This window comes from Lepisosteus platostomus, chromosome 6 (assembly GCF_059453375.1).
Source record: "Lepisosteus platostomus isolate fLepPlt1 chromosome 6, fLepPlt1.hap1, whole genome shotgun sequence".
Taxonomy (NCBI): Eukaryota; Metazoa; Chordata; class Actinopteri; order Semionotiformes; family Lepisosteidae; genus Lepisosteus; species Lepisosteus platostomus.
Genome location: NC_142616.1, coordinates 50,009,255 through 50,036,924, shown reverse-complemented (window position 1 = coordinate 50,036,924; position 27,670 = coordinate 50,009,255). Strand labels below are relative to the sequence as shown.

The 27,670-nt window shown below is 38.6% G+C and overlaps 1 protein-coding gene across 1 annotated transcript in view; it reads right to left on the bottom strand.

Moving 5' to 3' along the window:
- The window catches only part of ptprga (protein tyrosine phosphatase receptor type Ga), a 256,694-nt gene that overhangs the window by 26,459 nt on the left and 202,565 nt on the right, over positions 1 to 27,670 (bottom strand). Inside the window, exons 8-14 of the mRNA XM_088636210.1 lie at positions 27,325 to 27,517; positions 23,443 to 23,627; positions 20,532 to 20,640; positions 18,032 to 18,081; positions 16,986 to 17,760; positions 10,331 to 10,469; positions 5,174 to 5,265 (exon numbers count right to left, since the gene is read on the bottom strand). Of these exons, the coding sequence (XP_088492336.1) occupies positions 5,174 to 5,265; positions 10,331 to 10,469; positions 16,986 to 17,760; positions 18,032 to 18,081; positions 20,532 to 20,640; positions 23,443 to 23,627; positions 27,325 to 27,517 (1,543 nt within the window). The remainder of the gene's footprint in view (positions 1 to 5,173; positions 5,266 to 10,330; positions 10,470 to 16,985; positions 17,761 to 18,031; positions 18,082 to 20,531; positions 20,641 to 23,442; positions 23,628 to 27,324; positions 27,518 to 27,670) is intronic.

Here is a 27,670-nt window from a genome sequence, read left to right as displayed (position 1 = left end):
TTGAATATTCATGCACCTGTTAAACCATTTGGATCAATAACTATGAAGGAGTATCATCACCATCTCATAGTATCATTCGTTGGCTTCATGAAGACATTTTGATGTTTACTTAAGACCACATTCAAACAAAGTATGACCATGCACTTAGAATATTTCCAACTATATTCCATTTCCAAATAACATTATATTTCTATCATTATAAACTGTGCTCCACTGATTTCAAACCTACCTTTTATTTCTGACTCATACATATGACTTCTCAATGTGCAACCCTATCTCCTGCCGACAAAGTTAGTATTCAGAGGGCAGAGTGTGAACCCAGTGCTTAGGAAGTGCAAGAACCAGAAAAATTGCAGTTCCAAACCTGTTGATGGGCTGTGGATCTGGCTCAAAATGCCTGAGGGGGATTTGCAACTGGAGATCAATTTATTTACTCAAGTTGAAGAATGCATTCTGCACAGTGGAGGTTTGTATGCACAGTAAAACGTCCCCTCTCTTTTTGATTTGAACATGTCAGACAGCTTTATGTTTTTGAATTTTGAGACTTCCTGACTTTTTATCCTTTCCAAATTTGTACAAAGCAGACATGGGATAGCTGTTTCTTTTAAATGCAAGTGTTACAGTGGTCAATGTTTTTCTTTCTTTCTACTATCTTAACCTGTATTATTTCTCACAACAAACCCACCCGGCACTGAAGAGTATACATAGTCCTAGGACCCTTGGTCCCCAAACTCCTCTAGTGTGCCTGACATGAAGGTTTGTGCCTGCAGGTGTGTGCATGAACACTGCAAAGGGCATGAGGCATCAGAGCACACAGTGATAACACAGCTTCTCCCTCTTAAACTAGAAGAAGGCATCTCTAGTGATTCAGGAGGCTACCAAGAAGACTCATTTTTTAGACTGGCACTGTAGTATTATGGAGAGGTTTAGGGGCGTACATTTATCATACAAAGATATCACAGACTCTGAATTGCAGTTTGGCACAGCTTATGTCTGATTTTATCTTTCAAAAGGCATTTTCCCCTTAGTTTTTTTTTTTCAGTTCAGCCTACCAGTTCTACATGAACACTATTCTGTCCAAAGCTAGGACATCCGTTGTGATGGCTTATGTGATGCACCGCAGACAGATTCCTATATTTTGTCACATCTCATCAGATCAGATTTCACAGCTGTTGAAGAGATATGACACTGCAACCGTGATTGTTTTAAAATCTTTCAATTCAGCTGAGAGAGAAGGTTAAACAAGGGCACTTACTTAAGAAATATATGCAGTATCCACCAACAACAGTTCAAAGTTTTCACTACACTGTGATGCAGTATGCAGTATCTGATTGTATGCAGTATGTATACCATGCTCAAAATTGATGTTTTTTATTAAGATTTCTTTTGTAATGAATTCTCTGCATCAGCAGGTTTAAAAAATTCAACATTTTGTAATACAGTATATTATTATAATGTGCCATGTATTAATTCGACACAAAATGGACTATGCTTATAATCTCCTGGCTTAAAACCTAGATTTCAAGTCCATAGATATTTTGATGACTTACTGTATACAAAATTACATAGCTCTGCTAATACAGGGTGTCCCTGTTTATAGTCCTTGATGGGGACAGGGGGGGCATATTCCCCAGAGGATGTTAACTGATACATAAGTATCAATGTATTTCAATGGTATTAGGGACCAGGACATGATAACATAAGTCTACAGTAGTGTCTACATTTTCTGTGTATAAACATTTATGATTATTGTAATAACCCATTAAATTTAAATGTAATTTAACCTTGTTTAAAACATTTCAGAAATGCACAGAATGGCATAGTTTATCATGTATGTACAGTACAAAGAAAAAGCAACACACAGCCAAATGTTAAATTAAACTTTTATGCTACATAAAGTAACATTTAATACGGTGTATAAAGTATGACAAATAACATCTAATACCGCATAGTCATTTTTTTATATTTTAAACTTATCTAGCAATGTTGTCTGCTTATGCTTCTGTTATCAGAACTTTTTTGTTACAGTGCTTTATGTTAAGAGGATATAAAATCAGGGTATAGAAAAAATGTAAAACATTACATAAACATCTCAAATACCTATACATTATAAAATAATATAGTAATAATATATCTATGATGATTTTTATATAATAACAGCAAATATGCAATTAATTTACTAGAAATTTGCAATTTGTTCACACTATGGACAGGTTTTAAAGTGGAGTTTATGTCCATTAGACAGCAGGTCAGGGAATTTTTATGTCCACTGTCACAAAAAGTCAATAGCGAAAAGCAGGGTGACCCTAAGCAGGGATCCCTTGTATCACTCATTATCAATACTGCAAAACATTTTTATTAATATGATCTCATTTTCTTCAAAACTATCACTCACTAGACTCCAGCAAAACAATGATGGTACTATCAAGTCATTGAAATAAGAAAAGGTCAAAGAGTTGTATCTGTGGCTCACAACAAATAACTTTGTAAAACTTGATATTAGTCTCTATAGAGTCTCACCACTTTGAAAATTGGCAGAAATCCATTTCAAATCCATAATGTGAATATGTAAAATTGTCTAGAATCCCTTTAAACAGACTTTATTTAATCTTGAAAAAGTGCCAAATCTGTGCTCAATCCATTATCATATAATTATTTACTGCTAATAAGGGTTACAACAACCTGGAGCCCATCCCAGAAGCACAGGGGTACAAGACCTTACTGCACTCTGAACGGGATGCTAGTTCATTACCAGGTCCACAGATACACAGCAACAATTTAGAGACAGCAGATAACAGAACCAACATGGGCAGTATGAGGCACATGGAGAAAACTCATGTGGACCCAGGGTGAACATGCAGACTCCACAACAAAATGTATCCACCATCCAGTATTTAACCCACGTTCCAAGAGTTGGGAGGCAGCAAAGCTACCACATAAAAACCTTAGCCAAACGATATAGGAATAAAAGCAATAGTGCTTACAGGGCGAGTGATCAGAAAACGAGCATTTCAATATAATACCCTTCAACTCCAATTTATGAATAAAACAAGAAAGCCAAATGGTGGGTATCATCCCCTGGGAGCTTCAAGCTGCCTGAACAAAGTCTGTTACCGTAAATGCTGGCATCTTGCCAAATGAAAATAACCTCAGAAATATTGATATGATTTTTAGTTGCCAGGTTTACTGGCTACTTAAGCACATGAGAATACTCTTTTGCATTTTTGTTACACATTAATCACTCTGAGTTAATCATATTTTCTGCATCCTAAGCTCCTTTCATATTCTTAGCCCTTTTACTTCTTATGCTTCAAGCCTATCTGACCCAGCAGAAATTACTGCTCAACATTAATGCTGGTAGAACTGGTTCCCTCGTGAAGCTTATCCTGACATGGGATTCTGAGCCTTTTGTGGGACCTGTCGCCCTGCCTTGTCTAGAAACCTGAGCTTTCATCATGGCAAGGAAGCAAGGAGAACAGGGTTGGGGTTAGCAACTGCCGGCAGACAGCTGACTCTTCCACAACAGCCAGGGGCCTGTGTATTGTTTTCAGTTTTAATTCTCAAAAAACATCTATGTGAATCGAAAAGGAACAAATAAAATACTAACAGCCTAATGCAGAGCAGCCAAGGAAAAGCTACATTTATTCATAATCATCCCATTAACCTTTTTTTCAATTCCGCAATCTTATCAAAACGTAGTGATGCAAATACATATATTACTCTTGAAGTTCCACAGGAGCATGGATGGACATTAAGACTTTTTTCTGCCATGCATCAATATTGTGTAACGCTACATCGTACAATTAAAAACACATGCATCAACCAGTTCACAACAGCAAATTATAAGTAACGATGCTTTAAAATTAAAGACAATTTTTATGTAAAGTATAGTGTTAATCCCCTCAAACAAGCAGCCAAAGAGTTATTTCACCCTCTTCCCATCAGCTAAAATGTGAACGCAATAAAAAGAGAATGTCTTGATGGATTTTCCATTGTGAGAAACATAAAAAATCTATGTGATATAAACAGTTTGCCATAAAGTTTAACTGCTTTTCTTCTGTTGTTCTTCCTCTTCTAACACATACACTTGCCGCTTAAAAGATAGGACCTATTATTTTAACTGGATAAAGAAAAAGGGTTATCTAATAAAAATCCTAGATGGATAGTCAATAATGACAACTTATCCTGCCAACAGCTGTCCTCTTTAACTAAAGCACATAGTCATAAAACAGACAGTCATTACTCTGGCATTACTTAAAGAAGCAGTATACCTCTCCCTATTGACTAGATGTCACTTTAAATTGAAGCCCAGAAGTGAAAGAAAAATTTGATGAGAATAATCACCCTAAAAAATGAATACATATTGTGTGAATACAGCTTTTATGCAAAATGGCTTAAGTTGAAATAGGACTAAACTCTTGTCCAATAAACTTAGGGAGAAATAGGGAGTCCCTTATTAAAAAGGACTGTTGTTGACCTAAATTTTGCTCACATGTCACCAATGTGATGGAGTGTACCTGCTGTATATTACATTCAACAATTTCTATATTGCATGGCACCCAAGCAAAATGACAGCCTATAAGAGAAGTTGCAATATACACAGTTTAATCCAATTAACAGTACACCATTGTTTGAATTATCTTCATTTTACCATTATGGACTGTCAATCCATTATTGAAGCACCATAGCTTGCATCTACTGAACACTGGACTAACTACTATCTAAACATGCCAAACTGTAGGAACAGAAGCTGGGTATTTTAGCTTAAAATGGAAAAAGGTGATTCTGAAATTCTACAAGTTTCTTCTGAGTGAAAACGGTCACTTCAAGATACATTGTCAATGAGAACTGTCAATTAGAAATCTTGAGAACACTGCTAAAAATTTGTTTAGACAAAATGGGAGAACGAATTTTAAAATATATGCAAATACAGTGACCTTTATTCTTGAAGCTGGAAAACAAACAGGACTGAAAACTAAACTAAGACACACTGCAGAACATGAGATCTATGTGTTACAAATGTATACATTATTTATATGAACAGGCAGTTCCTCAAACTTGAAATGAACATATTGGTGTTTTGACACCTTTCCTCATAACCTAGGTACTGGATACAGAGCAGAACATGGAATACCTGAGAATTTTGCAGTGTTTAAACCTCCTCCTTGCTTACCTGGTATTGGTATAACTGGTATGCTTTCATTGGGTACCACTCTGGGAGAGCTGCTGTCCTCCACATAGAAATGAGCTGTCTGGAAACACCTCCTGTCAGTAAAGGAGACAGAAAATCACACAGGTATGTCAGTGCACTTATTCTGCATGAGAATCACAACGAAAGCACCAGTGTTTCCTAGAAATAGATTGACAATTTTATTGGAAAGTTAAGCATTAATGTTTTAAATAATTTAAAACTTCCTGAGGCCAAAATGCGTCCTTCACACCTAAAAATATATAGAGTTCATATATAGAGTGAGGGAATCAAGACAATTTATGCATTAAATATGCATTAAAATACACATGCATTCTGACATGTTCCAGTTTCTAAACAGATGTGTATTTATCCACATGCACTCACTGCATCTTTAAGCGTGCCTAAACTGAGAACTGTATCATTTAAGACACAAGACAATACATTACGATTCCTATCACTTCTGCTTTGTTGTAACAACCTGACCTGTCAATTTTAATGCTAGATGGCAATCGGGGCTAATCCTTGAGCTGGCTTTAACAAAAGTTTCATAACTGAAACTGCACCTGCAGCAAAGCTGCCCAGACCCACGAGGAGCCATGAAGAAAGTGAATTACAGATACTGCAAAGGAAAAAATCAATAGGAATGATGCTGGATGGCCCAGAGAGCAGCCTGAGTCGGAGGCTGTTGTCTCTGATAATCTGATAACACCCCCCCCCCCCGCAGATAAACAAAACCAAATTTAACATATCACTCGCCACCTCCCTAGAGCAGTGACAGCTCAGGGCTCATTTAACCCTCCCCCTTGTCTGTTACCTGTACTTGATGCACAATAAGGAGCACAGGCTGGTCATCATAGAGAAGGCACTGAGCAGAAGAGTGGTGAGAGCTCCAAACAGCCTCTGCATGGTGCTGCTGACTGAGGCTGGACTCCCAGCGCAGGCGTCACTGCTCGTTGCTGCTTTAATGACTTGCTGGGGGCCGGAACTGAATATCTAATGAGCTTCTGTTTGCTGGGAGAGCTGCTGCAGCTCGGACTACCTTGACAAGAGGAGGGACTTTCAGCCTACGGGGGCGCCTGATGCTCTTGAATAGAATTAGATGGCACAGTGTTCTCCCTCTCCCCTTAAACTGTTTTCCGGCACCTGCTCCTGCATCCACCCTGCTCCCAGATTCGTGCCATAATTGTCTGCTTTGTTCCCTACAGTCAATGAAGTCAAACAATAGATCTGGGGACTGAAAAGCCCTAGGACACTTACACATTGTAAACACCTTTTCTTTCGCAAGAACAGAAGCTGTAGCCAAAGGATGGAAAACGCACACACTCTCCATTCCTGTATGTAATGCTAAGGCACTGTTGATCCCGCAGTGCCACCCATACAACCACAGAATTAAATGAGCAAGCTATAAAGAATCTAACAAGATTCTAACATTAAATCGGCAATGAATATATGCAGTACAGTACTTATTCATAAAGATAGAAAGCTAGCTAGAAAAACTAAAATACAGTAAAAAAAATAATCTTAAGCAGCAATGCTACATAATTGAAATCTGAAATAAAAAAGACAGCAGATTACTGCCATCTGGTTCTGTGCTTTCAAAGTTCAAGATTTTTTTTTAATTGGCATGAGTTTGCCTATTATACCACTCAATCTTCAACAATTCAGCTGAACGTACAACTGAGGGCTATAAACAGGGGTTACAGTACATACAAAATAAACATGAATAATTTAATCAACTCTCAGCAATATTTAAAGCAATTTACACAAAGCAATTTTCCTACTACAAATAACTGCTTATAATAAATTGTGCCAACTTAGCCTTTAGTATGCGAGAAGTTGCACTTTTTTATCACACTATGTTAACATAAATACTCCACTCCGTATTTTATGGGTTTTACCAAGCTTTTCATTAGGGCTTCCTCCCTACCCCTGTAACTAAATGCCCTGTCCTGAATTTATTCACGATGAAAAATGTTCCAGAAATGAAAATTAAAAAATGAAAAAAGAATCAGCGCTACACACAGAACACTCAAATCCACTCATGTTCTCCCACAGATAAAGACAAATCGAAATAAGTATTAGACCCGATAATAATATTCACGTGGGTAATTTACACCCCAGACCATTTTAAACAAACGAGAGATCATTTGCTATGCAGTCGGCCAATGGATATCGCACCCACAGCACCTCTAGAGAAAAAAAAAAGAGGAAAAAAGAGTGTGCAATAGGTCGTGCAGCAAGGCCATTGCCCTCAGGGAACATGCTGTGTCTAGGGAACCATCAGAGACCAGACACTGCTTCTGTCACATTACAGTGTTCCTGGAATAAAAAAAGCAAATTGCTGCTGAGTTGGAACCAAATGTCTTTTAACAGCTGATTATTATTTTATTTTTTCAGCGACTGCAGTGTATATACTGTTAAAACCGAACACAATGAAGTCTCACAAAGAGGTGAAGGGGCTGTTTGAAGTACTGTGCTGGCAATGGGGCTATAGAGAAACAGAAGCAGCTAAGCTTGATGAGCCTCCTATCATATCTGGCATTTTCCTGAAGCCTGATGTTCTGAAAGCTTATATAAAGTAAACATGACTGGGTTTAAGAACTCTTCATAAATGAGGGTCACCAAACCCCCTTCTATTAGTCAGTGACTGCATTATGAATTCATGTTAATTATTTTAGACTCAACTAACCAGTATTTCACTCTCAACTTAGATGAATCAAATATTGAAGAATAGAAATCCAAACTTATAAGAACCTGCCATCTTATATTATTGCTAATGTTTACCATTACCAATGAATTACATATTAATGCAACTCACATTATTAAGGTAAGGATTTGAGTCTGAGTATTTGAGAAAATGCACGAGCTCTGAATTTGTTTCATTAGGTAGTTCTTGGCAAGCAAAGCAAAAACCAATAGGCTTAAGGTTTTCTTTATACAAAGCCAGCAAATAAATGCTTCCAATAAACCAAATACTGTAATATGTACAATTCTAACAAAACATAAAGTAAACCACTTTAATAAAAAGTCTGTGAACATATGTTCATAAGCATAAGAAAAGTCTATAAAAAAATGCACACAGGAGTACAAGGTGTTATTCAATTGCACAAAGACTATCAATACACAACCAGGAACTAAATATTTGCTTAAACCCGCCTACCTAATCTCTAGCACTAATGCCTTAATTAGACAGCACCCCCTATCTCAGCCCCCTGAGTCTGAAGAAAGCTGAGCCACTTTATTTTCATAAGCCTATAAAGGCACATTTCTCACCAGCAGTCAGGAACAAATTAACCTGCATGCTACTCTAGCCTCACCAGTTAAAACTTCGTTACCAATTTGAAATAAATATTGGCACCATCTGCGTTGGTCACATACTCATTTCACAAATGGAAGAACAGCAGTTTGCAAACAGCAAAGCTGGCCTTGTTTCTTGTCAGTTCACTCATTTGTCTTATTAAAATGCAATAGTCTAGTTCAAGAGAAACAGCTGGTGCATAACTTTCAGGTTAAAAAAACATATTTTTAATATATTCATTAATTTTAAATCATATTGTAATTATCACAATACCATGGACCTTTAATTGTAAGGACTGGTTACTATTTTTTTACTTGAATTTGTCTTTGTAAAAATATACATTCTAATTTTGTCTCCATTTTCTTTTTAACTGCAATTTCTATTTTTTAATGTATTGGAAATCCACACCTCATTATATTATGGAAGAGAAAGTTTTTCCAGGGAAACTGGAGTTTTCATAGCAAAGGGAAAACATATTCTTCACTCCAGTTAGCACATAGCTTTTGTCTGTTACACATGTTTAATCCAGCTTTTGAAAGCATCATGCAGCATGTTTTTAGAAACCTCAGTCATTCTTTTTTTTTTTTACTAATGAGCAGAGGCCACTCTTCTGAAAAGCCCGACAGGACACCTCAGAGCACAGCCAGCAGCAGGGGGTCTGGTTGCCACAGCAACGGACAACTTGTGAATTTTGATATGCCCCTGCGAAGCCAGTTTGGTAAGACTCAACTAGGGAAAAGTTGCAAAGGAATTAGGCATTAATGATCATGTGACAGGGCACCCACAATACACAACTGCACACAGTTGTGTCACAGGCTCGTGCAACAACTGTTCAGAAAAGGAATACTTATTTGATATTAAAACTATAAAATTCTAAAGCTAAAGTTATAAATTCTCTTCACACAGACATCCAACCCTTTTAGATTCAAGAGAAAATCAAGTCTGTCATACATACAAACTTAAAAAAATGACTAGGCAACATAAAGAGCACTGTAGAGTGTGTGAAATTCTAAATCACAGCAAACGTTTTCATGTTGAATTGGTTTTGTCATGCCTTTCACTGCTGGTAAGTCAAAGCCCATTTACAAGACAGCATATAACATGTGTGATGGGTAAAACAGACAGGAGAAGAGACACTTCACAGATATGATGCCCCGCAAATGATGGTAATGGCTAAGTAATGGATCCCTAAGGAAAGTCGTCACTGCTCTCTTTCCAGCTTAGTGTCAGCAGAGCACAATCACTCAGCTTTAACCTGGGTTCTCTCTTCATTGGAGTCATTAGACAGGCCTAATCAGAACCTTATGATAGTAATTTTCTAGAGATTAATGAAGATAATATTTCCCTCGCAATCAGTGCAATCTGCCTTCATCACTTAGTAATACCTCCAAATTACAACCAAAGCAACAAGAATCTAATGAATCCAAACACATTAACCACACTGAAAATATACTGTAGCATGCAAAATGGTATCTTTTCACCGTCTCAACCACTGTATGATTCAGAACTAGTACTGAAAAAAACTTTTTCGTATTAACTGTTTAAGAGGAGGGATAGAGATAAAAGTCAATAAACTATTAAAATAGGGACCAGCAAACATTACGTATGTATATTTTGCATCTCCTTCTGGTGACCTAAAATATAATGTACACTTTGGTACATTTCTTGTACAACTTAATAATGTGATGGCATAAAATGTAAATTCCAACTATACAAAGTATTATTCTCCATATTAAATCAAGGACAAAACAATTGCCCTTAAAAGCTCAGACACACACAGATCTCTACAGAACAATGAGGCTGCAGTGATGTCTGCCTTGTATTCAATATTCAGGACTTACCTCCAGTATACCAGCACAGCCACCAAAAGAATGAGGCACACAAAGGTCAGAGCAGAGACAACAACCAAAGGGATGATCCACTCCATCTTGTTTGAAACATACGAGGGATGCCTTGTCATGTTGGAAACAGTATTTCTTTCTGTAGGTTAAATGAAAGGCAAATTATTAGTGGGCATATTGAGGTTTACATACGTACTAAACAAGAATGAAAACAGGAACTAGCAATGAGAACACAGCCTTTCCCTGCGTCTTTCCTAAAGCCTCAAAGTTTTAGATTTAAGCTGAATAAAAACATACATAAATAAAGGTAGGGTTTTGTAAAGAAGCGCATCAGGAATGGTCATGACAGACAATTAAATAACTGTTGACGAAATAATTTATGCAGTTCTCTAGTTAGCCTCTTAGATGTAAAACGAGGTCCTCTAAGCTTCATTTGGGGTTTGAAGATAGTCCTCCCCAGTGCTGTTGTGTGTTTGAGAGCCTAATGAATACAACTCTTTACTGTCATAGAATTGTATGGGACATACTACACATGGGAGGCATAGTGGTGCATTGTAGTTAGCATTGCTGCCTCGCAGTGCTTGGGTACTGGGTTCAATTCTTGGAGTGATATATGTGTGGAGTTTGTATGTTAACCTTGTGTTCACATGAGTTCCATCTGTGTGCTCTGGATTCCTCCCACAGTTCAAAGACATACTGGTAGGTTAATTGGCTTCTGGGAAAACTGGCCTTGGTGTGAGTGTGTGCGTGTTTGAGTCTGTGTGTGCTCTGTGCGGAACTGCCTTGCACCCACTGCTTGGAGGGATAGGCTCCGGCTTCACTGTGACCCTGTATTGGATAAAGAGGTTAAAAATGGATGTACGGATAATATAAACATATACTGCACAAAAGCAATATTTCTCTCCAACTTAGTTGGTATGCATTTTATCCATTCAGCAACAAGAAAATAAATGGTCACTTAGAAGAGCTACACCCAGTTTCATTTTTTAAATAGTACTGTACCTCATGCTTAATAATCATAAGAAAAATAAAAAAAACACACAGCATCTGTTAAAGTTTGTAATTTTACAAAAGGGATGTTTACAGCAGCACCTACCCGAGTCAGACTGCCCTGTGCAGTTCAATCCTCCCATTCTTTAACAGTGTTACCATTCATTACCACAGTGTAAACAATGAAGTCCCGAAGATCCACATAATTGGCTTTTCACAGCCTGAAGCCGGTGTGCTGATAATCGAAGTCTGAATTTGCCATATAACGTGTGGATCCATACTGGAGAACAACACAGCTTACCCTCCCTGAGCCATGTGTATTCAAATGTTATCTAAACCGCAAAGACACACACAAGCAAGTCAGTTGTTACTTTCTTTGGCAGGGAGAGCTAAAAATGGAGCTAAGATTTCATATGGCGACAGCTCTGTTCTCCTCTGGTCTCTCCACGGTCTAAAAGTAGGCCAGTGCTATGCTCATTGAAGTAATGGCCTTTAACAGGCGGGTCTAGCTAAGGTGCTAATCAGAGTACAGGGAGGGCAGTGTGAGCAGAAGAATGAGAAACAGACATGGACAGACATGGGCCGTAGTGTGTTCTTGTAACACACAATCAATAAATGACATGTTAAAAGACCTTAATTAGCCTCTCTTAGCAACCAATTCACCAGGATAAAGAAAGAAATGTGGAGAAAATAATTTTCTCATTTCATTTAAATTTTACTGTATGAAATTTTGTGAACCTGACAAATTGTGTCTGAGTGTTTCTTATGTCAATACGATTAAAAAAACAAAAGCAACAACATTATGCCTCACTCACTGTCATGTATGCTTATGTCTTTGTGAAAAAGTCTGTAGACGGGAAACAGCTAAACGTCCAGACTGCTCCTATTTTCACAGCAATGTGAAACAAGGAAGGAGAACCTTTGCCTATATCGCCCTCAGACTTGGTTGACGGTTCTGTGATGACGTATGAAGAAATCAAAGTTGTAATTGAAACCAGAGGCTATTTCCGTCATAACAGTGTGTGCACAAGAATATAAGCAAATCGGTAGGCTTAAAGATCTTTACTGACAAAACTACTGCACTTACTGTACTGCTGTGTGTGATGTAAGCTTTATATTTCATCTCACACTGAAAGCAGTTTCTATTTAAAACCACAAGCAAATACACATTTGTGTTCTTGGCAGAAGAATGACTAACTGTGCACTACATGAATGTGTTTGAATTAAAAAAAAAACTTTTATCCCCAAGAATTTCTCATGCATGATTATCATATTAATTAATACAAATTAGTTATCAGGCCCTTAAATATACAGGGATATAAACAGATATTTTATATTAACCTGCCACCAACATATTTATAGATACATGTGAACAATTTCTGGTTATTTATAGGCTGTGATCATGTTTGTTTAACAAATGGACAAAGATAATTCAAAGTGTAACTTCTTGTCAGATTATCACTGGCTGCTGTAGTTTAAATATGAAGCTGCAGATAATTATGACACTGTTTCTGTATTCGAGTGTCACGTTCTCTATTTGTTGTTTTTCACAACTGTGATTTATTTACATTTATGTCTTCACACTGTGGACAGATATACAGTGCATACACAATTACATGTATATTGTAGAGTATGGCATCGCTTAATCCTCTGGCCAGCTGAATTACAAGTCCAATATCTCATGGCGGCTTTCAAATTGCTAGAACAAATCCACCATCAGCTTGTGGGTTTATAGTTGGCAAGTATCACTAATCCAGGCTTGTGTCTGCAAATTTTCCTTTGAATTCTACCATATATCTTTTTCATGTATGGGATAATCTCTTTAAAAAATGTGCTATAACCACCATCAATATAAAACACATATACAATTTTTGTTCTCAGATTATTCACTGCTTTCTGCACAAAAAATATCACAATTGCCACCAGAACAGTGGTCATTTCACTACTGAACCAATACTGAATTAACTTCATATAATTATTGGCAACACCTTAGTGCTAAGAAACTAACAATCTGTCCCTTGCAGCATGTTGCTAAAAGCCCATTCAGATAGATTTATCCAGCTCACTGTGCATTAATCCACTTTATCATAAATAACTTAAATGTACTTCACATGGAGTCTGAGATACTTGACTTTAAAGTGCTCTGCGGATTGTCACGTGGGACAAAGAAAAAATCACAAGTACAAGTAAATAGCAAACTGTATAGTTTAGGGAAAAAATGCTTTATTTTTATAATTTCTTCAAGCAAACTTTTGTTGTTAATTGCAAGCGGGTCAAAGTATATCGACTGCTGCAGTGTTTCGTTTCATGTTCAAGAGCCAAGAAAAACCAAATGCTCCTTGGAACTTGCCAGGAAAGCCAGACCACACAGCTGCCACAGAGAAAACCTTTTCTACTCTTCGCACACTTGCCATCTTTTAACAAATCATTTGCTCTTTTGTAATATTATATTTATGACAGAACACTATCCAGCTTTTCGCTAAAGAGATACTGCTGTACAATTCTTAGCCCTGCAGCACAGATTTAATTGCTGGGATGAATTTTAAGCAGCTCAATGGAAATAAAACAACAGAAAAAGTAAAATAGGTGTGAACAACACTGACAGGCCAGAATCATTGGCTGGCACAAACACCCCAGGCTGCCTCATCTTCCCAAATGGGACACAACAGGACTGACTACTGACACAGACACTCACTGGCTCTCCTGTCATCCAAAGAAGAGATGCTCGTCATTTCAATGTGTGTAGCTAGAGCTTCAGTGGCAGAGCTATCCAGATGGCTGTGCTGATTGATAATGATGTGGCCGTACACAGAAAACATGCTTTCATGGTGCCCTTTCACGTCCAGCAGACAGCGTGCTGGATTACAGTCCAGGTGGCACACAGTCGCAGCACTTCAGTCACATGATCTGGCCAAGAGCCCACTTTACAAGCTCACATTCCCTCATGGCTCAACTGAATCAAGGAAGATGCCAAACAGTACTAAACTGTGTCTGTCCACCTTAAGACCAGACTGCCTTTCTCTATTTTGAAATGTATGCGTCCAAGAAAAAAAGAAAGCCCAAAACCTCTTACCCTGGTGCAGGGAAGCATCATGCTACTTTACAGCTTCTTTAGTTTGCTGCAATTAAGTGTCCGGGGGTGGGGGAGCAGCACACAGAATGGCAATTATCACCCAGTGGAGTGATGATGGATAATCAATATCTCAAACTGTGCCCCCAAGTGCTGCTCTGAAGCGTGTTCTGGGGAGCTGACAACAGGTGAGTCTCAGAACACAGGCTGAAGTAGCTGAATGTTAATAACAAATTCCGGGGACTGCAGCAGGCAGGGGTGGTCACACAGGGCAGTGTCCTGTGTGGGAGCAATTTATCCCCAGCCCATGATTTGATTTTGGAGAACAAAAAAGATTTTGAACGGTGGATTATTGCGGGACATCCAGAGAGAACCTCATGAACCTACTCAGAAATTGTCACAACTCAAAAAGGTGTAAAATCCAAGAGTTACTATCAAAGTATTTACAGCACTAGATGAAAAAGAACTCATGTACAAGAACACTCCGTTTCTTCTTTTTTGGCAAGCATCCTCAAACAAAGAATTAAAAAAATTCTAGATGGATATCCCGAGCCAGATATCTGTCCGCCAGACAGCTTCCCCTTATTTATAACCGTTCCACTTAAAATTAAAATAATAACCTGGTGCTCCCAGGTGGCTCCACTAGTAAAGGTCCCTATTCTGATTGCCGGTTGGCGACATCAGAACAGCACACACCCCAGTGTGGAATCTCATGTACGTCCCCACAGAGTGTGGTGTCTCAGAAAATGAACAGCTCAGTGGATGGGTACTGGACTCACTGCTGTGAGCCTAGATGTAAAGACACACGTAGTGAGTATACAAATTACATAATTGAAATTCTAAAAATCCATCTATAGCTGCATCATAAGAATCCAAGCTGACATTACTTGTCGAAATGTTTCTTGATAGATCATATATGGATTCCTAGATGTTTTCCTTAATATCCATGAGCTTGTGTGAACTCCGTAAGGAAGGTAAAGATGAGACCAACTGTACTTAGTATGAAGTAATAAGCTAGTTTTTCATTTGATTAGAAGGTTTTGTAAGGTTGCCAAATAATCTTTATTCAATTATGTACTATTGTTACCACAGGCTACTATTATTCTGTGATTATATATTAGCTAACGTTATTTTACTACACATACTGTATAAGTCATGTGACAGTGTGTAGCGGGAGGCACCGCGGCGAGCACCAATAAAAGTCAACGCCCAGGGCAAGGGGAAGGAAGTGTCACGATTGTAGTCCCTCCCCCTTAAGGGCGCTCGGCTCTTCCTTGTTTGCCTCATTCCCTGCACCTGTTCCTTGTTCTAGCCTCCTTCAAGCCCCCCTTAAAAGCCATGTGCTGACACTAATCCGGGCTCTGCATCTGATTTCCATATCGTGCGAGCCCGGGACCTGGTTGCGCATGGCTCCGTTATGTTTTTAAGTTTCTATGCCTGTTCCTGATCCCCTTGCCTGTTCCCACCTGGTTGCTGTTTTTAAATCCCTTGTCTTGGATGGATCACCTGGCCATGGACTTTTGCCCATATTTTGGATTCGCCTATGGACTTATTCTTTGGATTGTTTGCCTTGGCCACACCTTCCCAGTACACCAGCGCACCTAGGACACGCCCCCGTCTTCATTCCCGTCTCCTGCATGACTTTTTCTCTAGTGTTTCCACACTACTTCAGATTGTGTCGTCAGCAGGGACCAAACATAATACAAAAAGAGTGAAAAAAAATGAATAAAAAGGCAAAAAGAAAGAGTACCGCTGGGCTGCGTTACCTCCAGGCTGGGCTTACCCTATTTAGTGGGGTCCAGCCTGGTGAGCAGGGCGCCTAGGGTAAAAACAAAACAAGAACTGTTGTGTAACAACAAAGGTGCCTGTGCGCCTGCCCCAGTGAAATTGTGTGATGGGACAGGCCACAAGAAAAAGAAAACCTTACGCAGGTGCAATCCCCTCCAGGACTGTCAATGAAAACTCCCCCCTTCCAGGGGTGGCCCTACTCAAACTGTCGGGGGGTGTCCAGTGTGCCTTATAAAACCCGCCCAGCTGGGGCTCATCAGCTGGAAGCCAAAATAGATGGGACTACAAAGGTGAGGCTTTCTACCAGGGCTCCGCCTCCACACTGGACACACCCCCACGTCATGCCACAGTCATAACATAAGCAAAGATATATACACTAAGCACACCTGACATATGATTTGCTCATACCTGCCATGTTTTTTGCCAAGAATAATCCAAATCACTGCCAAACCACTGGCCTATCCAGACAGAACTCCTACAATCTTTATTATCCTGCGTGATTTGTCTTAATTCTGGGGTTTAGATATCACATGCATATGAAATTAAAAGTTAAGAAAAAAATCCAAAAATAACTATGGGGTTCCGTAAAGGTTGCTGCTATGTCTCCTTAAAAGCATAATAATGTACCATAAGCTTTAAAAAAAAATGTAATTACTCCCATAATCCCTAAACATGACAGAAGTGCACAACAAAATCAAGATAGATCGCACCATCTTAATGACCATCTAAACGCATAAAAAACATACTTTCCTCTGTCCCTGCATGAACATAAATTCTTACACAAAATCACACTCAATACTGTCTTACCTGTATGAATTGAGAAGGGCCAGATATTCCTCTCTTCGCTGTCTGGTTTGGTGGTCAATGATGGCCTTTCAGGATCCTGTGTTTCAGAAGTACTGTTGGGTGACTCCATGTTGGGAGCTAGTGTGTCAACTTCTGCTGGGCTCTTTGTCCCTTGCATGAGCTGGTCTTCGAGGGTTTCAGTTGGGAATGCATGCGGTGGTGTCTTCACAGTTTCAGCACCATTATCCTCTTCTTTTTTCTCTTTAGCAGTTGATGTTGGAGAGGCTGTGGTGGGTACCTTCACTTCGGTCTTGTTATCCTGAGTTTCTTTGACTTCTGGCGACACTTTCTTGTCCTTGACCTCATTTTCCTGTTCTTCCTCCTCCTCCCCATCTTTCTCTCCATCTTCGCCTTCCCCTTTGCCACCTTTCCCACCTTCTTCAGCCCCCTCCCCGTCTTTGGCCACAGTGTCACCATCAGAGCCTTGAGACGAGACAGACTCAGTGGCAGGCACAACTGGCTTCACCGACTGTTTGGTTGTTGTAGATGCAGCAGGTGGGGGGCGGGTTGGCCACACAGAACTGGGGAAGGAGGAAATAACACCACCACTGAAGCCCAGGCCAGCAAGAAAGGTGCTGGTCACCACTGAGGCCACTGTGGCCTGGCTCCCACTGGAAGAGGGTCCAATTCCAGTTGCCATGGAGACAAAAGAGAACGGGAGTCCGGATGAAGTCCATGTTGAAGACCCAGAACTGATTGGTGCCATGTCTGCTGAGGAGGCAGGGGAGGCAGTAGGCTTCACAAAGGAAAGAACAAAGGAGAGAAAATCGTAAAAAATCTTGAACTTAGATTTGACTTTAGGATTTTCTTTCTTTTAAATAGTAGATTTAAAAAGACTAAGATACTAAGACCAAAATCAACAAACACAAACATCTGACAACAGGAACAATCTCTTCATGTACCACATACTAGAGTGCCATCTGCTGGTTACTCATTATTACTGATTCATCTCATTCATTCATGGTTTTCATTTTTAGAAAATATATACAGCAGTAATATCTACTTACCATTCCTGTCTTCACTATTCTTGTGCCTTCAAATATTCTAGTTGTGTTTGCTGAAAATAAAGAACACAAACCCATTACCTAAAATGAACTGATAAGTTAACTATTGTTATTCATTTTGTAAATTGTGTTTATGTTTCTAAATCAGTGATGATTCTAGAACAATACAAGGCACACCACAAAAAAGTAGTCTTTAGTTGCCAAGAAAGGTGTTACACAGTGCTTTAGTGGTGACTGAAAACAGAAGAGCATTTCCAATACTAAACAAATCCAGGAACATTTCTACAAAGCCTTCTGGATATTTAGAACTGCTTTAGATTACATCTTAGTCTTTTCATTGTTGTCAACAGATGTTTCTGCTTTGTTCCTCTAATATGTACAACAGAATCAAGTATTTCTGGGAAATGCGATGCCTGTGCATTTCAAACATAATGATACAAGTAATAGGTTTATTCCATGCTGAAAAAAAAGAAAAGAGAAAAAACACAACGTTTCAGCCGTGGAGCCTTCTTCAGGTATGAGAGAGACAAGGCAGTAGGCAAAGGTAATGTAGTGGGAGAACAAAGGCTGGGAGGGAGGAGGGGTTAGAGGCGGGAGCAGGGGACAGAAAGAGAGGCCAATCAAGAGGTGTGAAGTCAGGATAGGTGTAGAAAGGTGTGAAATGAAACTTCCAAAGAATTGAGAAAATTTAGTAGAATAGTAGTCTGTCGTTAAGAGAAGGGGGAAGGTGTGATCCTAGCTGCAGGATAAGTTTGGTTTCGGTAGTCTTTCTGATGTATGAGTTCGGAAAACCATCTTTGAGAACACAGACGGAGAGATTAGAGTGGTTGTGGCCGTCAGAGGTGAAATCCCCGTCCCCCCCAATCAAATCCGTCCGTCAGAGTTGTTCTCCCACTACACTTTGCCTACTGCCTTGTCTCTCTCACACCTGAAGAAGGCTCCACGGCCGAAACGTTGTGTTTTTTTCTCTCTTCTTTTTTATCAGCATGGAATAAACCTATTACTTGTTCCTTTGCAGCCTACACATGCTGACGCAGCTACCCACCTGAACTACTAAAGATAATGATAGTCACAAAATCAAGCAAATAGTGCTTGACATAAACCCGGATATCAGAATAGCAGTAAATCAAATGAATACAATGTGCAAGAGATGTTATGAAGTTTTTAAATGATTTTTAAATTTTTGTCATCCAAACCATTTAGTTTTTTGAAGTATTGTGGTATGCCTTTTTTGGAGTGTACTGAACATTTTACCAAATTAAACTTCTTACTGTTGACACCGTTGAAGCATTTCCCTTTGTCCTTGTGTTAGGAAATAGGCTGTGTGCCTAGGAGGCTTTTTTAAGAATGACTGTTTGACTTTCCATAAAATCCATATTGTTTTGTACCCTCAAAGCTTTGACATAAAGCACAAAAAGATTTGAGCAACTGAGACTGAAAAATGTTATGTGCTGACTACAGATTAATAAGAGAGAGGATGATAGTTTTAGGAGATGGACATTATTCTTGTTAAGTTGATCACCTTCTCCTACATTCATATTCTTTTCAAATGTAACATTTCTATAATAGTAATTTAAACAAAGATACTAAAATATAACTTCCTGTACTTGAATTTCCCATGCCATCTGCTGTCTTCTCAATGCCTTCAAGAACATACAGCAATAATAGATCTTCCTTTTTTTAGCAATTAGAAACAAATCTTCAGATTTGTCTTCAGAGAAAAGATTCTCATTACGCTATAGTTATAATTTCCTTAACTTTAGTAACCAAATCTCAAATGTCAGAGAGGGTTAGACAAACATGTGGATTGACATATACAGAAGAAAAACAACATTTGGAACATTATTTGCGCAGACTGGCAATCAAAGAAAGAAGCTTTTACACTAAAATTATCTGAAAGTATGAATGCAGGCTTGGGTACCTCAATGTCGTATTTTACATTTCCTTTTGGGAGTCAAAATCACACTTTAATGAATACAAATTCTTTCTCACAGCGCTAATATCAATAATAACACATTGCTACTGTGAAGTAATTCGGTAACATCTCGCCTGGGATTTAAACCCACCCAGCTTTCAGGATAGGAGTGCAGAGATCTGACCACTCCCCCATCCATAAAAGAATAAAAAATTACAAGTGTGTAATTTAAATTTACCTGCAACACTTCTGAGCTGATTTACATTCTTGTGATCTGATAGAGAAGCCACATACCCAACTTGATCACAGAGTTCTATTAAATGACCCCAGGTCTTCAATGCTCAGTGCTTTAAAATTTGAGGAAGACAGTTTCAACAGTTCATGCGCAAAGCATGTCTTAAAAATGTGAGAAACAAGGCAAAAGCCGATAATGTAGATGATCAGTCCTCAAATGTGAAAGAATGGCGTGGGTCTTCATTTTATAAAAAGAACCAACTTAAAAAATGTTTCCTTTCATGAGATGAATGTGCAAAGCAAAGAAGCTGTTCTGTAAGTGGGGGAAAAGGATTTTATTTGAAAAAGGCTCACCCTGAAAGAGCAGTGTCTGACTGAAGTCACTCCTCATGTCATTCTGACATACTGCTTGGACTCGGAACAAGTACAGAATGTCTGGTGACACATGGTTGATGACAGCCTCCTGCAAGTGAAAATAACATTAGTATTTGCAGCCTTTTTACTTTCAATCCATCTCTTTTTAACAGCTCTAACAGTCTACTTCTGATTTATAATCTGCCAAAAATGGAATGAGATCCTTTCTCTTATTCTTATTATGTACAGTATGTGTGAACCCCAAAGACGAAAGGTGTTTTTGTGTGTGCCACAGGCAGTACTTTTATGCTAAAACTGTAACAGCAGCAATGCCCCAGAACAGTTATGAAAAGGCTAACTATGGTGTGTATTGATTTCAAAGCACCCCGTAGTTATAAAACATTCAAAGCACAGATGATACAACAGAACCCTGAAAAACAAGGCCATTTAGAAAAAACTACACAGCACAAAAGTAATATTTAAAGGTTTTAATTGGGTTTTTTTCCATTAAGGGACAGGGTCATTTGCCTTTTGCTTTGAGATTTATTCTGCTTTATTCTTCTTCTATTCTGAATGCAACTTTCCCTCCATTGCTAAGTCAGCATAGCAGAACATTAATATACTGTGTACCGCTATTAGATGATTCACTACTTAAACATTTTAATTAATATTTAGTTAAGACTTCTGTCATTTATGTTTAACAAGAAGCTGTTGAATGGAGTTTATTAGTCTGTTGTTGAGTTGTAGGAGCATCAAACCAAGAACTGCTTTCTGACCCAGCTGGTTTGTTATAGTGACTTTTTACCACATTTGGTTGTTCCAGCTCGTATTTGCTTCTACTAAGAGAAGCAAACATTTTAAATAGTGGCCATTTTTTCCCTATTCACACTGCATAGTGCTAATGAGTGTTACATGAAGAGTGGGGGAGATGGTCTCACAGATGAGGTATTAAAGACATTTTTCTGTATGTTTTTCATACCCACTGGTGTAAAATTAGGCTTGCTCCTTTTCAACACTCACTGAAATTGTCACAAAACATTTCCATTTTAAAACGTATTGTTTTGCTTAGCAGGAAGTACACCGCAAGTGTATTATCATTGTGCCCTGGGAGAAATGGTATGGCCACAAGCTCTATTTTAATGAGATAACTGACAAAAAATGAGCTCTTTTCATTTAAACTGGATTAAATGTGTTTGATCTAAAAACCATTGCAGCTGTCTCTTTATGCACAATAGTTAAATTAGAAAAGAGTAGCATCATTCTATTCCCTCCACTGATCTTTTACATTAGTACTAACAAGGTTATTAAATCTAACCCTCAAATTTCTGAATATGGCACAGAACCCTAATCTGTTGTAGCTGTGCGATTTCCTTTCAGCAGTAGCACAAACAGATTGCATTATTGTTAAGACCTCTAGATACCTAATCATCTTAAATCAACAAGGGAGAAACATTATAGATTAAGAGTCCAGAGTTTTAGGACAGCAATTCATATGCATGTAAACACTAAAGCATCAAAAAGGGGCAGGCTTACAATTTATTATTTAACTCACTGAGACACTGCACAGCCACATTTGCCATTCTATTGAAAGGTTTATGACACTGTATAGATATAAAATAAGAGCTTCTGGCGGACAAACCTGCATAAAATATAAAGGTAGAAACACAACACTTTTCCGTGCTTAAAAATGTTTACAGATAGCATTCAGCAACTCAGGGGAACAAATCATAAGAAACTTTTTTATGGATGATGCATTATAAAACATATGTATGAATTATCACATTCCTTGGAGATGGGTATTCAATACAATGTTAAATGTATGAGGAATGGCTATTATCATAATTTACTCCCAAAGAATCCATTCATGGAAAGCCTCACAGTGCAAGTAAATCTTACATTAAGTAATGGCATTTGTTCTGTGTCTGCTGCTCAATCACTGATTTATGCAAGTGCCACTCTGTTTAATTTTGTTAAGGATCTTTTCAAGAATGGCCGGTTATTACAAGAAGGAGCCTGTAAAACACTGTGGTCTTGAGTGCTTTTCGATTGATTCAGCTATGATTTTATAAAGCATGCCAGTCCCTAATGTGACCCAGATAACAATGTCTTGGGAGGAAATTGAAAATAAAAATGGAAATGAAGGGGAGAAAGAAAGAAGGCGGAGGGGAGAATCCTCCTGTGCAGCAACGCAGAGAAATGTGATTCTATTACTGATTGCGGAGACCCAGCCTAGGAAGAAAAGATGACAGTCGCAGAGAAATCCATTCAGCCCTCCTGAGTTTTTCTTTTGCATCTGGAATTACATACTTCATCAATTCTGAGGCCTCCTTTGAATAAGTTTACAGAAAAAAAGAACCCTGTGAACTTAAAATTTGATTTCTACTTTTCAAATTTTATGCCTTTATTCTTTTAGATTAATATTCAAATGCTTATACTAACAAAAAAGGTATGTATAGTATGAAAGAACACCGTGAATACAACTTAAAAATTCAGCCACTAGTAGACATGGAATAACTTTTTGATTTTATGTAAATGGAAAAGTATTTTTTTTCTAACTTCCAATTATTCCCTTTGCATTATGCTGCGAAAGAAAATAAGGTATTCTTCGTGTAAATTAAAGAGCATTCTCAGCAAGATGTAACAAGGCAATTTAAGCAATGATGCAAACACCCAATCTGAACTCCACTGCAACCCAAGAAAATGCAATTAAAACTCATGTTTTGTTAAATAACGTAAAATCTCTACCAATCACTGGCAAGGCAAAAGTCCTAAAACACTTGTGAGAAACAAAACTCAAAGCGTCATGGCTGAGCAGGAGGTGTCTGATGCATGTATTCTGCTATTATCAGGGTTTGGCAGTGAATGGTCTTTGCATGAACAAAAGTCATAGGTGTTGAGGAGATTCCCTTACCAGGTCCTGGTCACTGTCTTTGAAGAAGGTCTGCTCATTGGGCTCTTCGTTCTTGGTCCAGCTGTATGAGATCATGAAATTGATGATGGGAGGGTGATAGACTGTTTCAGGCCTATTCCAGCTCACCACTAATGCTGTGCTGTTGACTGGCTGGACTTTCATGTTTACAGGGGCACTGCTGCACACTAAACCAAAAAAATAACAAGATTACTGTTAACATGAAGGCCACACCTGCGTTTTATACAATCCTAGCAAGCATGCAAATAAAGCAAGTCAAAAAACAATTTCTTCTATCTTTTGTTACACAAAAAGTAAATATGAGCATCTGGGGTACTGCGTTTCAGTACCTATCAATCAAAGTTTATTAATTTTAATTTAAAAAATATAAATAAGAGAGAAAATCTGATTATCTGTGAAGAAAAGAATATGAAGTTCAGATGCCACAATTTCTGACTTGACTGAAATATTGCACTGATGGTCGCCTTAGGAAAACTCTTTATTGCTAGATGTCATATGCCTTCTCCTCTTATTGTTTTCCCTCTGCTGTTTAAAGATCAGTAAAATAATGTATGAGTTAATATATTTTAGCCTTAGGGTCTTTAATGTGGCATTTTTCCGAACCACTCAGTACCTGCGCTGAAGTACTTCACAAAAAACGTCTCTGCTCTACAACAACACAACACTAGGTGGCACTATGACACTAAGCAAGACAGCACATTTTTTCCATTGCATCATGCCTCTCTAAACATGGGCATTATCCAGGCTTCCAGTAATCTCAAAAGCAGAAGGTGTTTAATCACTGAGCATGCCAGTAAACTGAATAAATTGCTGAAATCTAAACTCTGCTTAATTCAGGAGGAAATCATGCAGAAATCCTCTTTTTTTCTTTCATTTATTTATTCTGCCAGGTTGTCCTTTACCATGTTTGTCTCTTGCAGACCATGGGATGATGTGTGTTGGGAGTGAATGATTTTTATTTCCCTTCAACTATTTCAGATTCAAACACAAACACACTGCGAAGCTGGAGCCACAGGGTTTTTGTGCCCATCAATCCATTTGCTATATGCAGGATATTGTTTCAGCTGGAAGGCTGGTGGGGGTGTCAGGTAAAATATTTCATTCAGTGTCATGTTTATAATGAAAATCATCAGTATTCTGCACTTGACTTGGAAACTGTCACCATTCTCTGTTATAAAAATTTGCCCTCTATTTTAACTATCATTTCTTTCTCAAGTTGTTCTGCGTCTGTGATCACTGTGTAGTCTAAACTGCAGTTTCAGTTCTCATTTGTGTATTCTTGCGGGCACACTGCAAATCCCAAATGGATTTTTCTTTTTTCCTTATCTGCAAAGTGAAGAGAAAACCAGAACCATGCCCAATATTCAGACGTGAGGGATAGACTGTGCTGCGATTCTGGCAGTCAGAAAAATGTCTGCAGCAGGTGGAGGCATTTTCCATGATGAAATACTAAATAATACCCTTCCATCCAGAATGGAGTCAGCAAACACTGAAAGGTTTTCAGGTTGATGGATGGGTAATGGCAAGTTTTATAAAACTAAACATACGGTATATTAATTTGCAAAAATCTGCTATTTTCACGCTGGGTTCTGAGACCCAATGGTTTTGCTCTGGGGATGGAAATGTGGTGAGACAGAGTAATAGGACCAGAAAAGTGTGATTTGGAATAATAAAAAGACAAGTAGCAGAGGGGCTGTGCAATCCTAGGGTAATACACTACAGGCTCAAAGGCCAAATGAAAAGATCAAGAAAGTCTCTGCAAATATGAAGCACAGTATATTAAAAAAGATACTGATCCCCCTTTCCTCCATAACAATAGCACTAGATTAATGGGCAAAACTGAAACACAAGAAAGCAAGGCAAGACTCTAGGGGAAGTATAATGAGGCAGGCGTCACCTGTAGAAGTCCCCTGTCACCTCCACAGCCCAGCCTTTGGAACACAGGAAGATTAATAACAGTAACAACCCAAACAAAGAAAGAAACCTACAAACCAAAAAGCCAGAGTTCGAAGCAAGAAGAACATCAAATAGTAAAGAGAAGCAAATGCACGGACAACGGCTTTAATTTTTCAAATATTGACCACTAGAAAGTAATATGAAGGAGAAATAAGTAAAAGCAAAGCTCTCCCCCCCCCCCATACAAAAAAAATGTTTGCAAATAAGTTCTTAATTTAGTTCAAAATCCTTTATATCATTGTTTTGTTTTTTCAGACTGATCAGCTACGCTTTAATCTACACAGGCAACACAACAAAAGCAATTTCACAGTGCGGGTTTAATTTATATTGGTCTATTTTTAGAACGAATATTAATGATACACCCTCTCAGTTCAATTATTTCACTCCCACTTTATCAATGTAGAGGGGACATCGGGTTTCATAGCATACAGTATCACACAATCAATTTTTTATGGCTAAATTAAACAAAGAATAATCGTTCAACAGAAGAAAAATCTCATAAGCTTTTAATTTAGCATTACTGAATTATTTCAGTACACCTAAATTAATTCTAATGTTGATTACAGAGGAACGTCTACTGCCAAGAGTTTATAAATATTTCATTCTGAAATCCTGAAAAAATAATTATCTTCTATTATTCAGACTGCCTCTACACTTAGAAAAAAAAAATAAAAACAGAATAGAAGATGAGGATTAAATTATCTGGTGAGTTTGGACCTTTGTTTTGTTGGTTTAACAAAAAAAATCCATTTGTCTTTCTCTTTTTTTGTTAATGTTTATGTTTAAAAGCAAGAATGGAAGGACCCAACAGTACATGCGTCAGTGAAGATTCTGTTCGCCAAGCTATGTGCTCAGTGAAACCAGGAGTGAATCTCTTTACCTCCGGAAGACCTATAGGTAGTGTGTTTGTGTCTCCCTTCCAAGGCCTCTCTAAATAAACCCGCCTACAGTCTATAGCAAGAAGCTCCACATTCCTACTGTTGATTTGAGGGCAATCTATGAAACATTCTGGGCTCGGTACAAAGGTCCTCAGAGAGGACAATCACCGCCAATGCATTTTTCTTTAGTTCCTCCTTCCTGAGGTACCATTCTTGTCAGAAGTTAACTTATCAGAGTGGGGAGAGAAAACGTCAGCACTTTGAAGATCCGCTGCACTCAAAGCCGGCTGTTATAATATGCCAAAAATAAAATGTTCTTATCTTAATGATAAACACCTTTCTGCTACACTGAGATGCCATATGGCAATACAACCCTCCGCAGACCTATCATTATGCTGCTTGTCTTCAGCCTGTTATTTTCCATCCCATTTCATGAGCAAGTGTTTCTACCTGACAGACAGACACACATGTGCAGACCTGCAGGTTTTTCAAGGGCATTTCACACATTGTCATCATAATTTCAAATCTTTTACAGTGGGCCCAGTGCCATGGCCTGAAAGGAGCTGCTGAAGTCCTTGTTTCTATTGTTCAGCAGTCGAGACAAGACATCTCTGAGGTATGCCTGGGAATCTGCTGTGAAAACTGATGGTACATGTAATGTGCTGGAAGTGAGAATGGTTGGGGCTGAACCAGGGAAATACAGACCACACTGATAAGGATCTTACAATGTAACAAGTCTGCAATGTTGGGAAAGCACCCTATACACCTCTACCAAGATCTGCAAAGCCAATGACCCTTATAAACAGACCCTTGGAAATAACTTGGCAAAATCCAGCATGACAGGAGCACAGAAATACAGAAACTCGGTTGCAAAATTAGAATCATTACAGCTGCAGCTTTCTTTCTCTATAGGGTGATTCTCTGCAGCTTCTCCTCTGTGTGACAAACGCTTGAAGAAACTGTGGGTAAAGAATTAATTGCTGTTGTGCCTTTTTAAGGAGAAAAAAAATGTGTGAAAATCCTATTATACCTTTCGAGGCTTCAGTTCCATGCGGACTCCCCAGACTGTCCGTCAGGTCCTGTATCCAAGCGTCTTTGACAGCAGATTTGAAGACCACCCTGTCATCCAGACTCTGCTGTGGTCGGAAATTGTTCCTCAAGTACTCCACCGATTTGACATGGTCCTGCTGCTCCGTTGTGAATATGGAATAAAAAGCTTCCAGCTGAGCCCAGGAAGGAGGGGAAAGAAAAGAGAAAGAACATTTGACTTCATAAGTAAAGCGCTGAGCGCAGAGACAGACAGCAAAATGACAGGAAGCTCAAATGCCAAAAATGACAATTGACACAGGATATTGCACTGCCCAAAAAGCAGTGCC